The 17,634-nt window shown below is 41.3% G+C and overlaps 2 protein-coding genes across 7 annotated transcripts; one reads left to right on the top strand and one right to left on the bottom strand.

Annotated features, from left to right (window-relative positions):
- Positions 1-2,184: 2,184 nt before the first annotated feature.
- Positions 2,185-2,813, bottom strand: LOC130691807 (uncharacterized). The gene is made up of 2 exons (XM_057514799.2): positions 2,354-2,813; positions 2,185-2,289 (listed from the first exon to the last, which is right to left on the bottom strand). The coding sequence occupies exons 1-2, from the start codon at positions 2,735-2,737 to the stop codon at positions 2,185-2,187; spliced, it is 489 nt and encodes a 162-aa protein (XP_057370782.2). The 5' UTR covers positions 2,738-2,813.
- Positions 2,814-3,965: 1,152 nt separating this feature from the next.
- Positions 3,966-17,420, top strand: LOC130691793 (GAS2-like protein pickled eggs). 6 transcript variants are annotated; one of them, XM_057514780.2, is made up of 14 exons: positions 3,966-4,107; positions 4,239-4,382; positions 5,459-5,548; positions 7,286-7,321; positions 7,359-7,672; positions 11,448-11,728; positions 12,754-12,895; positions 14,770-15,121; positions 15,528-15,855; positions 16,095-16,220; positions 16,331-16,374; positions 16,476-16,650; positions 16,728-16,985; positions 17,054-17,420. In XM_057514780.2, exons 5-14 carry the CDS (start codon positions 7,384-7,386, stop codon positions 17,306-17,308), a joined length of 2,250 nt encoding a protein of 749 aa, XP_057370763.1. In that variant the 5' UTR covers positions 3,966-4,107; positions 4,239-4,382; positions 5,459-5,548; positions 7,286-7,321; positions 7,359-7,383; the 3' UTR covers positions 17,309-17,420. The 6 variants fall into 6 exon arrangements, with proteins under 6 accessions (XP_057370763.1, XP_057370762.1, XP_059352908.1 ...); XM_057514779.2 differs by having other exon boundaries at positions 7,286-7,672; XM_059496925.1 differs by having other exon boundaries at positions 7,286-7,672; positions 17,057-17,420.
- Positions 17,421-17,634: the final 214 nt, after the last annotated feature.

The raw sequence follows: 17,634 nt of genomic DNA on the forward strand, positions 1-17,634 counted from the left end.
CCCTCCCCTCCAGATAATATGTAAGAGGGGATGTTATTGTCTTTTCGATTGGTTCCGGGACTTCTCTACCTCTCCGTCACTTAATGCCGACCGCATGCCATCTTAGCTGAGAGCTTCGTAAACGTTTGCTAACGTTCTCCTAAGACGCGCCTGGCCATCGTTGCATTTGCGTGGGCTCGCTCTCGTTGCACGACGTTCTAGTCTCAAACTAAAAAACTAAAAATTCATGTAAAAATTCAATGAAAAGGTCGGATCCACCGTCATCAGCAACTGCGAAAACACCTATTCCTAAGATTGAGGAAGATGTTATTCTCGTACCTGCAGAAACTTCCAGGCCTGTGGCAGATGTAACTTCTAGTCCCGTAACTGGGGAAACACTGAAAAAACTGCTTTCTCCGTATCCGATGAAACTGCTCCCCTAAGTGCCCGATGAAGCTGTTATCCCCGTACCCGACAAACCGCTAGCCCCATGACTGAGCAGGGTGCCATTCCTACAATGGAGATGGACAATGACGATTCAAAAGAGCTGCAACTAGTCCCAGATCCAGAAGATCCGGCATTTAATGAGTTACGTCAACTTTTAGACGACCCTCATCCGATATTTAGAAAAATGCATGGAGATGCTCAATGCTGCATGCAGCGTTCCTGTTTTCTTCCTCCAGGTATTAAAAAAAAACGCTTAATGTCTTTTACTGTTTGTGGTTTCTAATTTCTGGTATTATTTAAAATCCATTGGTTGTGGAATTTACGTATTTCATGAAAGAATGTGATATGGACTCTACTGGCTTCTTAGGTGGTATCTGCCTCGTTATGCTCGCAGCACTCATGATAATTCGAAAGTAAATTTTCTCATTCATTTTCGATTGTATCTTATTAATAAATTGTTTTTGTCCCACTCGATTTTTAGGGTTACGAGTGTCAACCTCACTCGCTATTTGATCGCTTTTGCCATGATGATGGGTGTGACGTTGGTTGTTTTACATTCTGTAGTGCATACGTTTGCTAGGACTTGTATTACTACTGTACTAAGATAAGCTATTCTCGAGAAACCTTGGATCTATCGGATGCTGTAAGTTGATGATGGCTTAATCAACGAATCATTATTGATTCTATGGTTGTTGGAAGTGGTAATTTGATCGTGATCGTCAACGGAATTATCCTGTGCGTTCTTTGCTTCTTCAAATCTATACCGAAGTCCTTTTGAAATGGAACTTAATTAATGTCAATTCTTGCCTTCTTCGCCTTTTGGCCAACCTAATCGGTTGGTTAATAATAATGTAGGTGATGAGCCAAGTCTCCTTATTAATAGCATATGGGTTGACCTCAAACATATGAAAATTGGTTTGTATTGTTTATATATTTCGTTGTCATCAAGCAGATAAAGCTGGCTCAAAGGTCGTCCCAAAAGGAGCTAGAAATGGAAAACAAAAACAATTATGTAAGTATTCTAAGGTGTTTTTGTTCGCCATTATAATTACCCTTTGCCAGACGTCCCGGATGTTCAACATCAACAATTAAGTAATTTCAGACGGTCACGAGTTGAATAACAAACTTACACCCGCCCTGTCATTTGCCATATAATATACCGATGTGTTTTGCAACAGGGAAGTTTCTAATCAGCTTTTGACGAGAAATTAAAAGTGTCCAAAAGGGCGTGATCTTAATTGGCTAAATGTGAGGAAGACACTTTCTAATGTTTTTATTCAACTGTTTCGTGACAACAAAAAACTCGATACACATGAAATGAAAATGCATGACTTTTTCTTGCAAAAAACTGGTGACAAACAACGGGAAACGAGAGAAGGCAGCAATTTAAGCTTGCTTAAATTCTATTTCAAAACAATCTTGTTGTAGTTTTCAAAAAGTAAAGAACGTATAGGACAACTCCGTTGGAAATAACGATCACAATACCACATGCGACCATTAATGAATCAACTATGAGTCGCTGATTAAACCATCGGCAACTTGCGTCAGTCGATATATTCCCGGTTTCGCTGATCTTAATACAGGAGTCATACAAGTTCCCGCAAAGGTAGATGCTCAACGAATGTAACGTAACCATTGTCGCACCCAACCCTATCGCGAAAGTGGTCAAATAGCAAGCGAAATCAATACTCCTGACCCTACAAATTGAAGGCAAAAAAATCGACTTTATTAAGATACAATCGAAAATAATGGAGAAAATTACTTTTCGAATTTCATGAATGCAAGCATAAGGAGGTAGATACCGGCTAACATGCCAAAAAGGTCCATATCTACACCTTTTGGCGAAACAAGTATGGCCCACAACTGAAGGATTAAAAGTAACATCAGATATAAGAAACTATAGACAGTAAAACGCTTAAATTTATACCTGGAGAAAGAAGAGAAGCACGCCCAATATACCATTGGTCATCCCAGTGAATCTTAGTGTTCCCGAACCGAAGTCGTTTAAGAGTTGGCCCAGCTCCTTGAATGACTGATCTTCCGAATCTGGGACAAGCTCTGGATCTTCTGGTTTGTCACTGTCCATTTCAGTCATGGGGATAGAAGTTTCTTCGATTTCGAGGGTGCCAGTTTCCTCAGTCATGGGGATAGAAGTTTCTCCTTGTACTGGTGTAGCAATTTCCTCAGTTATGATAATGGCAGTTTCCCCAGTTGCAGGAGTAGAACTTTCTGCAGTAATGGGAATAGCAGTTTCGCTACTTTTAGGAATTGGTGTTTTCTCAGTTGTTGCTGATGATGATAAATCCGACATTTTAATTTTATTATTGTTATTATCTTTGAATTTTTCGTTTTTTGTCTGATACTAGATGGTCGTGCAACAAGACTGAGCACACGCAAGTGTAATGATGAGCAGGCGCGTCATAGGCGAACGTTAGCCAACGTTTACGAAGCTCTCAGTTAAGATGGCATGCGGTCAGCATCTACGGGTGGAGAGGTAGGGAAGTCCCGGAGCCAATCGAAAAGGCAATAATGTCTCCTCCCACATATGATCTGGGGAGTGGAATTAGCTTTTGAGGATGAGCATATGACTTCAAGCTATACTTCAAGTATCGCACTTTGTGACACAGTTGGAAATGGAAGCTATGTCATCTCAGATTTAGTTATTGCACTATGTAAGCTTTCAGTGTGGTCGTTACGAATTTATTTGCTTAACAGAATGTGCTTTTACTTAAATTCAAATCCCACAGGAGTAGTAGACTGCGAAACGATTTTTCATTTGGAAGCATTTGCAACGCCATCTATGTAAGGAGTAACAAATCATAACAAAAACTTCCCCGCCCTTTATGAAATCAAAATGGAGGCATTCACGTGAAGAAAAGTTAGAACTCTTGAAATATGTAAGGGGTTGAAATAGAATTTTATTCATCGTGACTACTCGAGAACAGGTAAATATACTGGCTAAACTTTAAAGAACAACCACGTTTCAACCGTCTCATGTTTAGTCTGCTAGTGCAAACCACGTTTACAGCGAAGAATGAAGTGCAGTTTTGCATTGTGATTGTCAACAGCTTCAAAGTGTAATGCTAAAAAGACCTTTCATATTGAAAGCAGATAGTCCATTTTGGTAATTATGGTTTCATTGATTTAACAGCTTAGAGGGTAACTCATGATGGGAAATCTAAAAAATCAATGCATTGTAATATATAGTATCTTATAGAACAAACTTTACTTCTTACACTTTCTAGTGAAATAGATAAACATGCTGATGCACGATTTACCATAAATATGTGTTACCAGCACTTTCAGTTGCTAATTTGATGCTTTCGGATTAAGCTGTCATAGTACTTGCATTTTTCGTTGTGCTTCAATCTGTCACTGTACATTTTCTAAAAAGGAGCATGTTGTTACACAGTAGGAATTCTTATCTTTAGTCATAGAGAAACAAGAAGAAACCATATAATTAAACAAGAAGAATATATAGATAAGACAATAGATAAGATAAAATTTAAATGTTTTATTTCTTACTTAAAAAGGGAAACAGGAAGAGAAAGCTGAAAAAGAGCTTATATTGTCAATCGATTTCCGCCCCTTGGACTTGCGCACCGGTATCATACTCCTGCAAGCACGTTCGTATCCATGTAGACGGCCAACTGGAGTTCTTGATGATTGCTGAACAGATCGGTAAGCTTTCGTTTTCTCTCTTCACCCTCTTACACTATTTGGCAGTGCGAATACCGTTTTTAAGAGCATAAATGGCTCTTAGTCAACAATAGGTATTGAAATCGTTACAGAATTCCTTTCTTGTCCAATAGAGGCGCCATGGCTACAGTTGATATCGACCCGTTTCGGAGCTGAAACAAGTTCAATAAAGTCGCCAAGAAAGACCCCACCCGTCTTCACTGTGAAAAGCCTGTGAAAGAAGAAAATTTCAGTGGCTACTCTTGCTTTAAAAATTGGTACGTATCAAGTTATTCTCAAATTTAGTTCTTAATATTAGGATAACTACTGTAATCTTCTGCGGAGATTTCTAAATATGTTATTTTTATGACCCAATTAACTTTATGGTACAGCTCTATATAATTTTAGAAACCACTCTAGTATAACTTTACCAGTTTCAAAAGACAGTTGATCGCTCTGATATGATATTATTCCATTAGGAGCCGAGGGCACTAAAATTCTTTTAATAATAATGAAATGGATCTTGTATTTCGTCGTAGCTTTCGTGATAGTTGAGCATGCGCTGTGCTTTCATCGAGTTAGTTGATTGTTTTTATTCGTCAGCTGGTGTTTGTTAAAGGCGCAGCTGGTAGTTTCTTTTCTACTTCTTTTACGTCTACCTCGAACCAGCGTTTCTACACATCGCGAGCTCTTACCGGAGGTGACTATTCAGATAGCCCCTTGATCCATTCATCGCATCTTGATGCGTGACGAGTATCCTCTTAAGTCTTCCATCTATGCACACTCGTTAATGCCCTCCCCACTCGAAAAATATGAAAGAAGTGCTAGTCATACGATAAAGAACTTTACGAAGCCACGAAAAGTCCCATACGAGCTCTAGTGCTTCTGCGCACTAAGAAAAACAAGCGGATTTGGGGGGGGGGGGGTGGATCTTACCCACATTAACTGCTCACCTGTACAAGTCAACTCTGAAAAACAGAAAATTCACGTCGCAGTTTGTCACAGATTAATTGACCGATTGGCTAGTTCAGTCACCACAATAGTCATCATTATGTGTAGCCGAAACGGCCTTTTTTTTTTTTATTATTGGCGATTATTTGTTGACACTCCCGTCGTCCTGGTCATGCGCGTAAAGTGTGAATTTTTTCCCCCCCTTTTCGATTGCAATTCAACGGACCGTAAACGATTGGATTGGTCCTGGTTATTTTTATGTATTTATGGCTGAAAAAAGCTGAAGATTTCTGGGGAATGTGCATGTGTGCGTACCGCCATATTACTCGACTCATTCAATCACGGAGACGTTTTTTGCTTTCTCGTAACCTGGCTTCTGCTTTTATGGGCAATTTGAGTCCAGGTGGAGGTTGAACGTCGGCTGAATTCGTTCCGCGTGAAAACGTCATCGACAAGGGTCGGCAAAGACGTCGGGCGGTGCCGTGAAGCGCAGGTGAGATTTCGCTCCAACTTTCTCACGCCTCATCAAAGAGGCAAAAACCGGCGAATTTCTGCTTCGTTTTTTTGCTTTTCTCCTTTACTATGTTCACTAGTTTCTTCCGTGAAAAGAGAGTATGGGGAGTAGGGAGGAAGGCCTTGTATGTCGTAAGAATTAGCACCGCCATGTATAATCGCTGTGCTGGCGTCGCCCGTATAATTATTCGCTCGCGCCTAATCCCCACTAGCCTAGCGTAATACTTCGTTGTTTTTTTTTTAGAGCTAAAACAGGCAAGAAAATGCAAGAGATTTTTTATTTTAAAGAGGGGGGGTTCGTGTGACTCGCAATTCTAAACAGGCATACATTTCCAAGTTGAACTGATGACCTGTTGTAGTGTAGATAGATAACGACGCTCTTATTTGTCCATTAAAAAACGTTCCAAATTGCTTCGCTGAACATCAAAGCTGTTTCACGCCTCGAGGACAACAGCGCACCGTGAAACCATCCCAGATCATGTTGCATTATCTATTCCCTTGTTCTTGTTTAATATCTCCGTATTTTTTGTTTTTTAGCAAGCCGTGTTACAAGTCCGGTTTCTCTCTGTTCAGCCTCTGGGGGTCAAATGAATATGCATTGTATATGTCAATGTTTGAGCGGGGCGTACATAACGAGTGTGTACAATAATATTTAAATTCCACGGTTCTAATGACACGCGGGCGGAACACTCCTGTCAACTACACGGGAAATTTTTGCCCCGCGATGAATACGATGATTATGTTGTTGTTGTTTTTACCAGCCGTTCCCTACACCCTTCTGGGTTTCTTCTTTTGGAAGATGATTACGTATGGCGTCATCCTTTGCTCATCAAAAAGGAGTCACCACGTCGTGATTGAACACACTGAATTGGTTTCCTTGAGTCTAAGATCACCGTGAAATGGCGATCCATATTCTTTTGGTTTACCCAATGACGTGGCTTTGACGCAAGGAGCCACGTGAAGTGAACTTTGATTGGCTAAGACTTGTTGTTGTTTGGAAACGCTGACCCGAATGAACCCCATCATGACCCCCCAAGAATTGCGCCGGAAACTGATGGATGAAAAGGAAAATCACGACAGTGATCCCTCTTTTTCTTTTTTTTTTTCCCCTTTCTTCCTTTTTATGTGCAGATTTGCTCCGGCACGTTTGCCAGAGACACTTCCTCGTTTACTTTTGAAAATGTGTTTTTTTATTTTTCCATTGGGGAAGGTCACACGCACAAAATAGCGAAACTTGGGTTGGAGATGACCAAATCGGGATCGAAGTTGAATGCCTATGTTTTTATGTTATTGTTGTGTTTTTCCCTTTACATCGCTTTGTTTTCGAAAAAGACGTAAAATGGGTAGGCAAATCTATTATTAATCAGACCGAACATACTACAGTCCTTATGTTTGCCGAAGATGATAATCATGCCGCGTTATGCGAAGACTTTCGCCGACAATTTTTCTTCCCCGCCATTTTGTATAATTTGCTGGAAATTATTGTACACAAAGCAACCGTAAAGAAAACCTTTTTATCGTGTCGTGACGACTACCTAAAAGGAATAACGCAGTTGGTGTTGCGTTAGATTTGGTTCAAAGCGTTTCCTTTGTTTACTTACATCAAACGTTTGTATTTCTATAAAAGAAAACGACAATTGGCCTTACAGTGTAATGACTACCTGATTGAATAAGTGGGAAAACAATCGAGTTGAACTGTGATTGATGTTTCATTCAGGTCAGAGGTGGGAAGAGCAAATTGACGCCAACGTTCAAGCTGCATCAACAAGCATAACGCAAAAAAAAAAAAGAAGCTTACGTGCAAGAAAAAAGACAATGTCTTTCAGACGTCAGTACAAACAAGCTGGAACGGGTGAAACATCATCGCGATGGGCGTGGCCACCGGGAGTAGGAGGCGGCGGAGTTGGTGCGGCTGGCGGGCCCCGAGGCGGTAGTTTGAGCGCGCTGGACCTGCTGGATCGCTCAGCCGATGAGCCAGACGCTGGCTGGCCGCAGACGGAAGCGGAGCTGGCCAAGTTGTATCAGTCGACCATCATGGAACAACAACTGCGGCACTTGGAGCCGCTCCGCGAAGACTTGGCCGATTGGCTCAACAAAATCCTCGGTGAGTTCAACCATCCATACAACATCATCACTTTTTCTTTTCTTCTCTATCTCTCCTTCCGTTTCTTCTTATCGTCCAAGACCCATTGTCGTTTGCTACATGTGTACATACTTTAGATACGCGGCAGCGTGACTTGAAAGTTCTTGAAGGCTCACGGTCGTTGCGCATATAAAAGAGCCAAAGATAGGGATCCTTTTGCGTGCTAGTCTTAAGTCAGCGGGCGGCTATTTTCCCCTTTTTTTTTTTTTTTGTTGAATTTCATTTCAGATGGCAGTTGATTTGCACTTAAATGTTTCTATGGCCTTTTCTGTGATAACAAAACACTACCAGCAAAGAGGTTAGAAGTACATCCGTAAATTTACAAAAGAAAAATCTTGGCGAAATTTCCAAGACGGACTAAAGAATTGTGATGGGAACAGTTCCAATAATCCATATCCTAGCTGTCTTTCCAGTTTTTTTTTTTTTTTTGTCTGACTGTTTTGGCAGATTCCCCTCTCAATCAAAAGCTTGGCTTTCGCTAGTCAGCCTCCATCACGTTGACCATCGATTGCGCAAAAAACACACAAAGATAAGCTCTCTGAAACATGGTTTATCATAGAAATGACCTTTGTCCATTCTAATCGCTGAACACATGTCATTCATTCAGCTTTTTTTTATCAAAATTTTTCCCCCCTCTCGGAACATAACATAGAAATATCAAAAATCATTCTAGCGTCGTGTGTATTATATACTCCCACGTACGAAACAACCTGTTGTCACGATCAACAGAAATATTCCTTTATGGTGTGTTTTTGAATTGAAAGCCTCTCTCGCAATTTCACGAAGGCCGGACCATGATTTGCCAGTTAACTTTATCGAAACTAGGGATAAAAGAAACGAGTACCGCCGCCACATATTGAGACCATTTTTGACCAGTCGAGAAACATGGGTAGGGCATACCTTATTGTTGTTTGTTGCGGTCGTTGCATAGTAATAGCTCGGAAAAAAAATTCATAGTATTTATCTCTATATGCACTGTTTGTTTGAAATGAGAAAAGAAAAATGCTTGTTCGAAAGGACGGTGGAGTGGATGCCGTTTTGAATGTGTAATCCTTTCCATTTACAAGATGCGTGCACCGCATGTTTATTTTTTGTTGTTGCACTGTTCTGCTTTGTTCTCTCGGATGAAATTGCGGAACGACCTAGGTGTGCAAACGATGTACGCATCAAATTTGACGAATCAGAGTATCAATTTGTAGTTTATCCCCCTTTTTTTTTCTGTTCTCTCGCTTGGATCTGATATTTTTCTAAAGGCTATTTTATGATGTGGGAGTGTAAGCCAATGGGCGAACAGTCATTAACGGCGCTGTCCGTCCGCTGTCTGACTATCCTCCGGTTTTCGTAACAAGCGGGATTGAAAAAAAAAATGTTTTTGTGTATAACCGACGGCCATTCTGAAAATGGATTAGTGAACAAGCAGGGGGGGGGGGTTTGTTATAGCAAAAATAAGATGGAGTTACTGGTTAGGAGGAGAACAGGCCGCTGGTTGTTTACGTGAAATCTTTAAGAAAAGGGGGGCGCTTTGAAATTTGATACTTACCAGCTGAACGTTTTGGGGGCGGATGGGGGTCGATCTGGGTTGCTGACTTTGAAAACTAGATAGACTTTTGGGTGTGGAGGTTCGCCTTTTTTTTTCTTCTGGCTGTCTGAAACATTAAAAAAAAAGGACACATCCGCCAGGCGCGAAACGAGCACCCTGCGACCCATTCATCATCGACGTATATAGATGTACACAGCATTTACAGGATATAAGAATTGTAAACAACCAAGGCCACAAAGCGTAGCCATGTTATATAGAGGGGGGGGGGGGGGGAAACCGACAAGTCGGGAATATTACGTATTATTTACCTAAAGGAAAAAAGAAAAGACAAGAAGAAAGTTTCTGCTTTTACGATCGTCTCTTGTTTTTCTGTGTTCCCCAACCAGAGCCATGGGTGACCCCGCTGCGCAAGCGTCGGGATCGAGAAGAAAAGTCCCCCGGCCCTTCTTTCCAACTACCGACGTTATTATCATATCATTGCAACCACCAACTATAGAAGAGAGAGTAGGTCGAATAACAAAACAAAGAAAAAAAAACGCATATTGTTAAGACAACGATTGAAATTCATACCTGAAAAACGTACTTATCAGGTACCGAAAACACAACCGAGGACTCGGATCCCCGGTCCTTTCCAAATATTGTTTGGCCTGCTAGGCTTTTTTTTCAGTTGATTAATCACGCACGAATCAAATTTATTTTGAGGAGGCTTCAAACCGTTTTTGACAACGATTTAGTGTCTTGTCTTCTGGCCCCCACCCGCAGCGCGTGAGCATACACATCCACGTCCCTTATAGGCTTCTTAAGAAGAAGGAAAAAAAAAAAGAAAATGAAAAGCAAACATACCACAAAATATGTGTCCATTACGACATACAGGATGTGTGTGTGTGTGTGTATTTTCATTGATTCAACTTCTTTTCGTTTTTTTTTGTGGGAAATTGTTTTCGTGTAAAGCGCTTGGCAATCTCTTTGCAAATGCTTCACGGCGTGTGAGATCAAACGTCTCCACCTTATCAAGTTTTTTTTTGTTTTTTTTCACCCTCAAGAGAAGGTCGTCATCCCGCCCAAACAATTTTGGGCTCTTGTTTTACATGAAAATTGCTGGCTCTATTTTTGTTTTTGTTTTTCTTCTTTTAGTGTCAGAACTGATTGAGTCGTCAGAATAAGAAGCGTTTCTTTTTTCCTTTTTTAACACGCTAGACACTATCCATCATCACAAAATATTATGATTGTAATGCGCAATCGGGAGATCGATTTTTTGTTTTTTAGGTTCGGCTGATCCCGGTGGGCTTCTCCTGTGTAAAGGGCGTGAAATTGGATATACTGGCTCGCAAAGTAGAAGGAAATAATAGTAACAACAAGAGAGGCTATATCATTAAAAATAGGCAACAACAAGAATGTTCAAACATAAAACGGAATAAAATATATATTTGAAAAAAAAAAAAACCAGGTTCGTATTGCTTGTTGGGAAACAGCTGTGTTTTTAAGTGCAAATATCCTGAACAGCAGCAACAAGCGGCGGCTGAATTATACCATTACACATCCAAGGTCTTATGCTAATTACAGCGTCGGCGCGTGCGTAAATCATTTCCGATAACGACCCAATCGTAAATCGGCACTGTGCCGCAACAACAATGCCAATCAATTCTTGGATTCTGCGTCCGCTCTTTCTTTTATTTTCTTTTACATTTTCGGTGGCTATTTCTTTCTTCTTACCTAGTATGGTTTGCGGCTATGTTGGCATTTGTATTTTTGTACAAAGATAGTCAGTAGGTTAATTATCCCGTCTGTATGCACGATTGCGTGGTTGGCATTATTAAAAATGTGCAAACCCGAAATAACAAGTTTTTTTTTCTTACTTGGATTTGCTCATTTCCTACCACTCGATTATTCGAAGATTGTATTTCGTAATCGCGCGAATTGTGCGACGTAATGACCGGCTGTTATTCATAAGTCACGTTCACGCGTTTTGCTGGCATTTCAAGGCTGAATTGAAAGTGAAGATGCAAAAAAAAAAAAAAATGAATGGCAAATGAAGGAAGTCATCGCAGAATAAAAGAATTCGGAATATATCCAAGGTTGATTAGCCGTCAGATTCAATATAAGCTCCTTATCTGTTTACAATATTTTCTTTTTTCAATCTTATAGCTATTCCATAATCTTTTTTTTTTTTTTGGTATGTGTGTTTATGATTTTTAGAATTGGATTACCTGACGTCGTCCAACTTTATGGATATGCTGGACACTGGCGTGCTGGTTTGCCACCTGGCGCGACGCATCCAAGGAATAGCCAAGGACGTTGTTACGAGTCGCTCGAGGGCTCTCTTCGGTGACGGTGTCGACGCTGCTACGAAATATGACGATGCTAGTACGGCCGCTCTCCTCAACGGCCCGCCGGATAACGTGAAACAGGCACAACAATACCTCCAAGCGCTCCTTAGAAGTACCAATAATCAAGCAAATCTTCTAGCCGCTGCCAAGGTCTCATTCTTTTTTCTTCTTCTTTCGTGCCATCCGTACTTACCGTCAATAGATATAGTATCGTAAAATGAAAAGATACATTAAATATGACTAGCCCAAGTAGTTGTGTGGACCGGTAGGTTTTAGCCTTTTGGTGAAGAAAGCGAATAATACGAAATGGTTGGCCGTGGGGATGAATACGCAAGTAGGTAAAGTTTTTAAACAGGCAGAATGTGAAATGACCGTAGTAAACGAATCCGTTTTTAGAGAAAAAGAAGCCATATTTACAAATGAAACAAAACGTCGTCTTATCGAAAATGTAGCCTACGTTATATTTGTGTTTGTTCGCACTTTGAAAGTTTGATAAGACGGATGTATTTGACACTTTTTTTTTCCCGCGAAATGGGAACTCGGTTCTTTTACTACCTTGAATTGATCAATGACTTGGATTTGTTCCTAGTTGTCTGGTTCAAAAAAAAAAAGAGAAAAGAAATGAGAAAGGCCATTTCTCTTTTGAGTGTACGCAGTTTGTTCTCTTTCTGTGTATCTTTCCAACTTTTTAAAATAATAGTTTGATGCCGAATATGGTCCTCCGCTTGGCTTTCTTAGTATCTTGAAGCCAAACCACATCCAGCTGAGTGATTTTCCCCGTGTACGCATTTATTCTTGTATTTGCGCCTCGTCTTATTGGATGACTAATGTTTGACTCGGTTTTCCAAGATGATACGAGAACTACCGCAGATTAATCATGTAACTTTTCTCTCAACCTTCAAGGCTGCCATTATGATTAGAATGGTAAAATGATGAGGGCAGTCGAGGGGCGAAAACAGTTTACAGGAATGGAAACCAATAGCACCGTGAAATGGGAAAATGGAATAAGCCGGTTTTTTTTTTTTTTTTTTTTTTTTGATGTTGTAAATTATAGACTTGTGTCTAAATAAGCAGAATGATTGAGCCAAAGCTAGTCATGTTGATTAATAAGATTCTTCGTGTAAATCTCTTGTCGCCATTGCTATTAAACTATTCTCGTTTCTATTACATAACAGGCTGTGCCGCAAGGGCGGATCCGGTGCTGGGAAAGAGCGGCCAAGGGCAGCTTCTTCTCGCGCGAAAATGCCTGCAATTTTTTGAACTTTTGCCGACAGCTGGGCATCCACGAGAACCTCCTCTTTGAGAGCGAAGATTTAGGTAAGTGCTTTTTTTCTGAATTATTTATTTTTCTTTCCCCGTTTGTGATTAATTCCATTGGAAAAACTGACGTGCTGTGCCTGTAAATATTATTTTTTTTTTTTTTTTTTTGCGTGTGGGCCCATCCCGAATGGATAAGAAAGGAGTGCGCTATTATCTTCAGTCCTCTCTTTAAAAAAAAAAAAAACACAGATTTTTTATTGTATGGAAACGTCCGGTTCTTCAAAGAAGGACCGCTCGTTTTGATAGCAATAGGAGGTGGAAGCTAATGGACCGAACCCATCCGATCCATTGTTCGAGGAACATGGGGACGACGGGAAGCTCGTTACCATTTCCTCTGCTTTTATCAGAAAGAATAAAGAACTCAAGATTCAATAGCATAAATGATGACAGCGATATTTAAATGGCAAAAAAATGGATCCGCGCACGCCACTGTGCCACTGGCACGTGCCTAGCGGAACAATGGCAGTTTCGCTCATCATTTCTTCACTAACGCAAGTTTGAGGGGGGAAAGAGGAAAAAGGGCAAGACAATCACGCGTTTTTTTTAATGGGCTATAAATACCTTTTTATGGAATACTTCAACAGTTTTTTTTTTTTTGCAGCAAAAACCCACCATTATTTTTTTTAGTTGTCCAGGTAGATTTTCCCCACCTCCCTCCGCCCTTTCGTGGGGCTTTATACAATATAGACGCTATAGGCAGAGTAGACTGTTATCCATATCCGGAGCGAATGTGATTTGTGTAGTCTCCCGTTATATCTTATTATTTTGTGTGTGTTTCCTTCATCGGCTTGAAAACTCGTCAAGTTCCTTTCTAAAAAAGGCAAAAAAGAAAACAAAAAAAATAAGGATAAGATTAAGATGAAGTCCCAGATTCTCTTAAATTCTTTCATGCGTGCTAGTGCCGTGATGTGTTGTTTAGTTTGTTCACGACACACAAAAACTTTTGAGGGAAAGAGAGAGAACATCATCATGACTGAAGGCGTGGGGGAGGTTGGCTGACGTTGCTCTGTAGAGATAGATGGAGGCTCGTCTTTTTACCTTCTTTTTTTTCTCTTGAAAACGTCAATATCGTTGTTGGTTGGTTGGCCAGGATTGCGTGAGTCGACTTCTACCTGATGTTATGCTGTGTTTTGTTGTTTGTTTTCTCTCTTGCTTTGATGAAGCATTGAAATTCCGCTTTGCTCCCCACGCCAAAAGATTTACGTATCCCGCGTTTTGGCGCGATTGTCGTCAGGTGTCGAGAGATGGAATCTCTTTATCTACCTTCATCACTTCATCGCTCGCACGTATATGTAATACTAGAATCGACCCAAGTATTTTTTGTTTTCTTTTATTCATGCACCACCGCCCAGCTAAGGCGCTGAAGATCCATCGCCTTATAAGCCGGATGGACAGCAGACATTAAAAAATGTTAAAAAAAACTCAGCACATAGTCTGTTGTGTGCTGGAATTGGAAATGAATTCGACGGGCGCAGACAGCTCTCTCTCTCTCTCTTGTTCAACTTTCTCGGCAACTCCGAAATGGATCAATGTCGACGAGCCAATCGGCAAGGCATTAGCATAGTTTTTGCACGGCGCATTGAAACTCCAACTCAATGATTATCATTCTGGCATAACTGTTTATGCTCGACTGTGAGAGTGTGGGAGCGAGAAAGACGGAGAAAAATTTTCATTCGTATGACTGATGACTGCAGCCGAGTGTGTAGCTGTTTTAGGATAGATATCTACTCTCACCCTATGTTAGCTGTAAGGCGGATTCTGAGCTGTAACGATGATGGATGATTGTTGCGTGTTATGCAAGATGAATTAAAGACGTGTTTCTTTTTTGTTTTTGTTTTTATGGTGATTGTTGTCTGCGCGTGCTTGTATAGTGTTGCACGGACAACCGAGGAATGTGATCCTGTGTCTACTGGAGCTGGGCAGAGTGGCCGGCCGGCTGGGCATGGAGCCACCGGGACTGGTGCAGCTGGAACGCGAAGTCGACCTGCAGATCGAACGGTACCAATGCGGTCTGGATCAGATGACAGCCGATCTCCTTCTCCTACGTGATGATGATGACAATGATCACGCTCATAATGATCATAATAACCATTCCGTTCCTCAAACCACCAACGAACCTTTAACCCCCTCTGATGAAAGCAAGGCCGTCGATGAGCCGTCAAACAACGACGTGATGGGCCACGAACACGAGGCCGGACAAATACCTGTAGCTCACCTCAACAGGTCCGTTTCTTCTTCTTCTTCTATTTCTACGTCTTCTCTTATTTTCCATTGGCTTTTGCTTGGCGGTGGATGACGTTTCACGCATTCATTTGTTTCTGTTTTTTTTTATAATGGCTTCCCACACGCGTGCCACTCAAAAAAAAAAAAACAAACAAAAAAACAAACGAAGTACGCCTCCCTACAGCCGGCCTAAATTTCCTCTAATCTTCTAAAACATTTACCTTCAATTACCTAATTCATTGGGTACTCATACAATACGTGAAACGGGCCTTTTTAATTATTAAACCGCAGAGATTTAATTACCAGCTGTTGATTACTAGATAAATGAGAAGTCACGCTGACTCGAAATAAAAACAAAAACAACAACAAAAACACTAAAATCGGACCTGTTCACCAACACTAGCAGATCTCTAACGTACTCGGTGAATGCCAAAATGGATGACCAAGACCCATCATTACTAACCCGGTGTGGGTCGCCAACCAGTGACGAATACCTTCCTTCACTACTTCCGGTAGCGCCGACCGATGACAAATTGGCCTGTCGTTCTCCCGTCTCACCATCTCCGTCCATTACCTCAACCACTTCTACCGCCACGACTAACGCCAGCAAAACTCCTGTGATTGTTTGCAGACAAGCCGATGAGGTGAGTTCATCTCCTTCTTCCCCGACCAACAGCTACGGCAGATTGCCCTTCAGCCGGCCCATCAAAAATCCATCCGAATTAGACAAAAAGGTCAGAGTCGTCGAAAAACAATCCAGCTGAACACAACACATTCGTAGAAAAGCTTCCATATTTACGCACAGCAATTATAGTGGCTTTTCTTGTGTGGATGGTTTTTGCGAGACCATTCCGAGCTTTTCCTTTTTTAGAACAGCATTTGATCTGCTGGTCGCTTCCCTAATGAAATTTGTAACTTGATTGTTTTTTGTTTCTCTAATCGACCACCTTTGTGTTTTCTTTGGTTTGAACAGGTGGAACATTTTTTATTAAAATCGCAAGCCGAATGCCGTTGTGCGGAAAAGTATTGTGATCGTCTCAAGATTTATAAAATATCCGAAGGACTTTATCGAATCGGAGACCGGAACGTCTTCATCCGCGTATGACATTTATTTTTTTCTAAATAAATTCTTGCGCCCACAGCTGTTTTTATTTTAAGGCTAATTTTTACGTTTGTTTTCTCTTGTTTCTGCTTCACTTGTTCCTGTAGCTATTCAAGGATCGTCACGTCATGGTTCGCGTCGGAGGAGGATGGTATGACATTACCGTTAATACAAACGTATTAGATTTATTGCATACATTTATTTGCTCCACGTCGATTGAAAAAAAAAAAAAAAAAAAAAAAAAAAAAATAGGGATACGCTCGAGCACTACCTCATCCGTCACGATCCGTGCCGCCGCGGCCACGACAACAGCCTCAGCCGCAGCCCTACTCCAGAGTGTAGCCGGCCATCCAGGCTGTCTAACGGAACTATTAGTCCCATATGCCCGCCGCTTATGACCAGCTCTACACCTTGTCTATCTCACGAGGTATTAGCCTTGCCTTTAAGCCTCTTTTGCATGATTTCATTTATTCATTTTTCTCGTTTTCCGTCATGGCTTTCAAGGCAAGAGGCAGGACGCCGGAAAAAATGATGATCGGTACGGTGACACCAACATCGTCGTCGACGAGCGTCGCCAGCAATGGTCGCAGGAGATACGTCGGTCGCAGTCTCACGATGGATCTGAATCAGCAAATCAACACTCATTTTAGCACCAACTCGATGGCAACGACACCGAACAGTCGGCGCAGTTCAGGAACGTCCAATTCAACTTCAAGTTTCACCACGCATACCAAGCTGTCCACGTTGACAGCAGCCTACAAGGTATCCTCGAAGCTGTATATTCATGAAGACCGATGGTTAAAGATCGATCTTTTTTCGTTGGAACATAGCAGGAAGGGACGCTCTCACCTACAGGTCTAACACCTACGGCATTGACACCTACGGCACTGACACCTGAGCTGAGCAAAACGATGGGCTTCAACTTTGGAAGAGCTCCCATGATCCCCGGAAGGAACGGTTCCTTCAATGCAGGAAATAGCGTCAAAAGGTCACGGCCCACGCCCGTCTACAATCGTTCACGGACCACCGATCTGTCCGATTTGGCACGTCGCACCAGCGCTCTCATCTCACCCTCTCTTCGCTAATAACTTCATACTCTTTCAGGTTCATATTTAGTTTACTAACGTTAACAACTACTGGTCTAATAGTATACACGTTAGCGTTAAGTTTTCTGAAGGGAGGGAGAAAAAGAAAGCAACACATTCAAACCGTTTGTAAATAACTGAAATAACCTTTAATGGGATGGCAATTCGGCGGGAGTAGATCCTTAAGTTGTTTGCTACTCATTAGTTACACATTACCAAATAATAATTCTTCGTGGCCATAGTTTCAAGTTTAATGACAAGTTTTAACTCGTTCCTCTGACAGTTCGGTGCCAGATCTGTTGATTTGTGTTTCTGTTACAAAACAA

This window comes from Daphnia carinata, chromosome 1 (genome assembly GCF_022539665.2).
Source record: "Daphnia carinata strain CSIRO-1 chromosome 1, CSIRO_AGI_Dcar_HiC_V3, whole genome shotgun sequence".
NCBI lineage: Eukaryota > Metazoa > Arthropoda > Branchiopoda > Diplostraca > Daphniidae > Daphnia > Daphnia carinata.

Excerpts from the sequence above, each read along its gene's own strand:
- LOC130691793 (XM_057514779.2), top strand. The coding sequence starts at position 7,384 with ATGTCTTTCAGACGTCAGTACAAACAAGCTGGAACGGGTGAAACATCA. Across the intron at positions 7,673-11,447 it reads TTGGCTCAACAAAATCCTCG|AATTGGATTACCTGACGTCG; the intron begins GTGAGTTCAACC and ends TATGATTTTTAG. Across the intron at positions 16,375-16,475 it reads GTTCGCGTCGGAGGAGGATG|GGATACGCTCGAGCACTACC; the intron begins GTATGACATTAC and ends AAAAAAAAATAG.
- LOC130691807 (XM_057514799.2), bottom strand. The coding sequence starts at position 2,737 with ATGTCGGATTTATCATCATCAGCAACAACTGAGAAAACACCAATTCCT. Across the intron at positions 2,290-2,353 it reads TGCTTCTCTTCTTTCTCCAG|TTGTGGGCCATACTTGTTTC; the intron begins GTATAAATTTAA and ends TTAATCCTTCAG.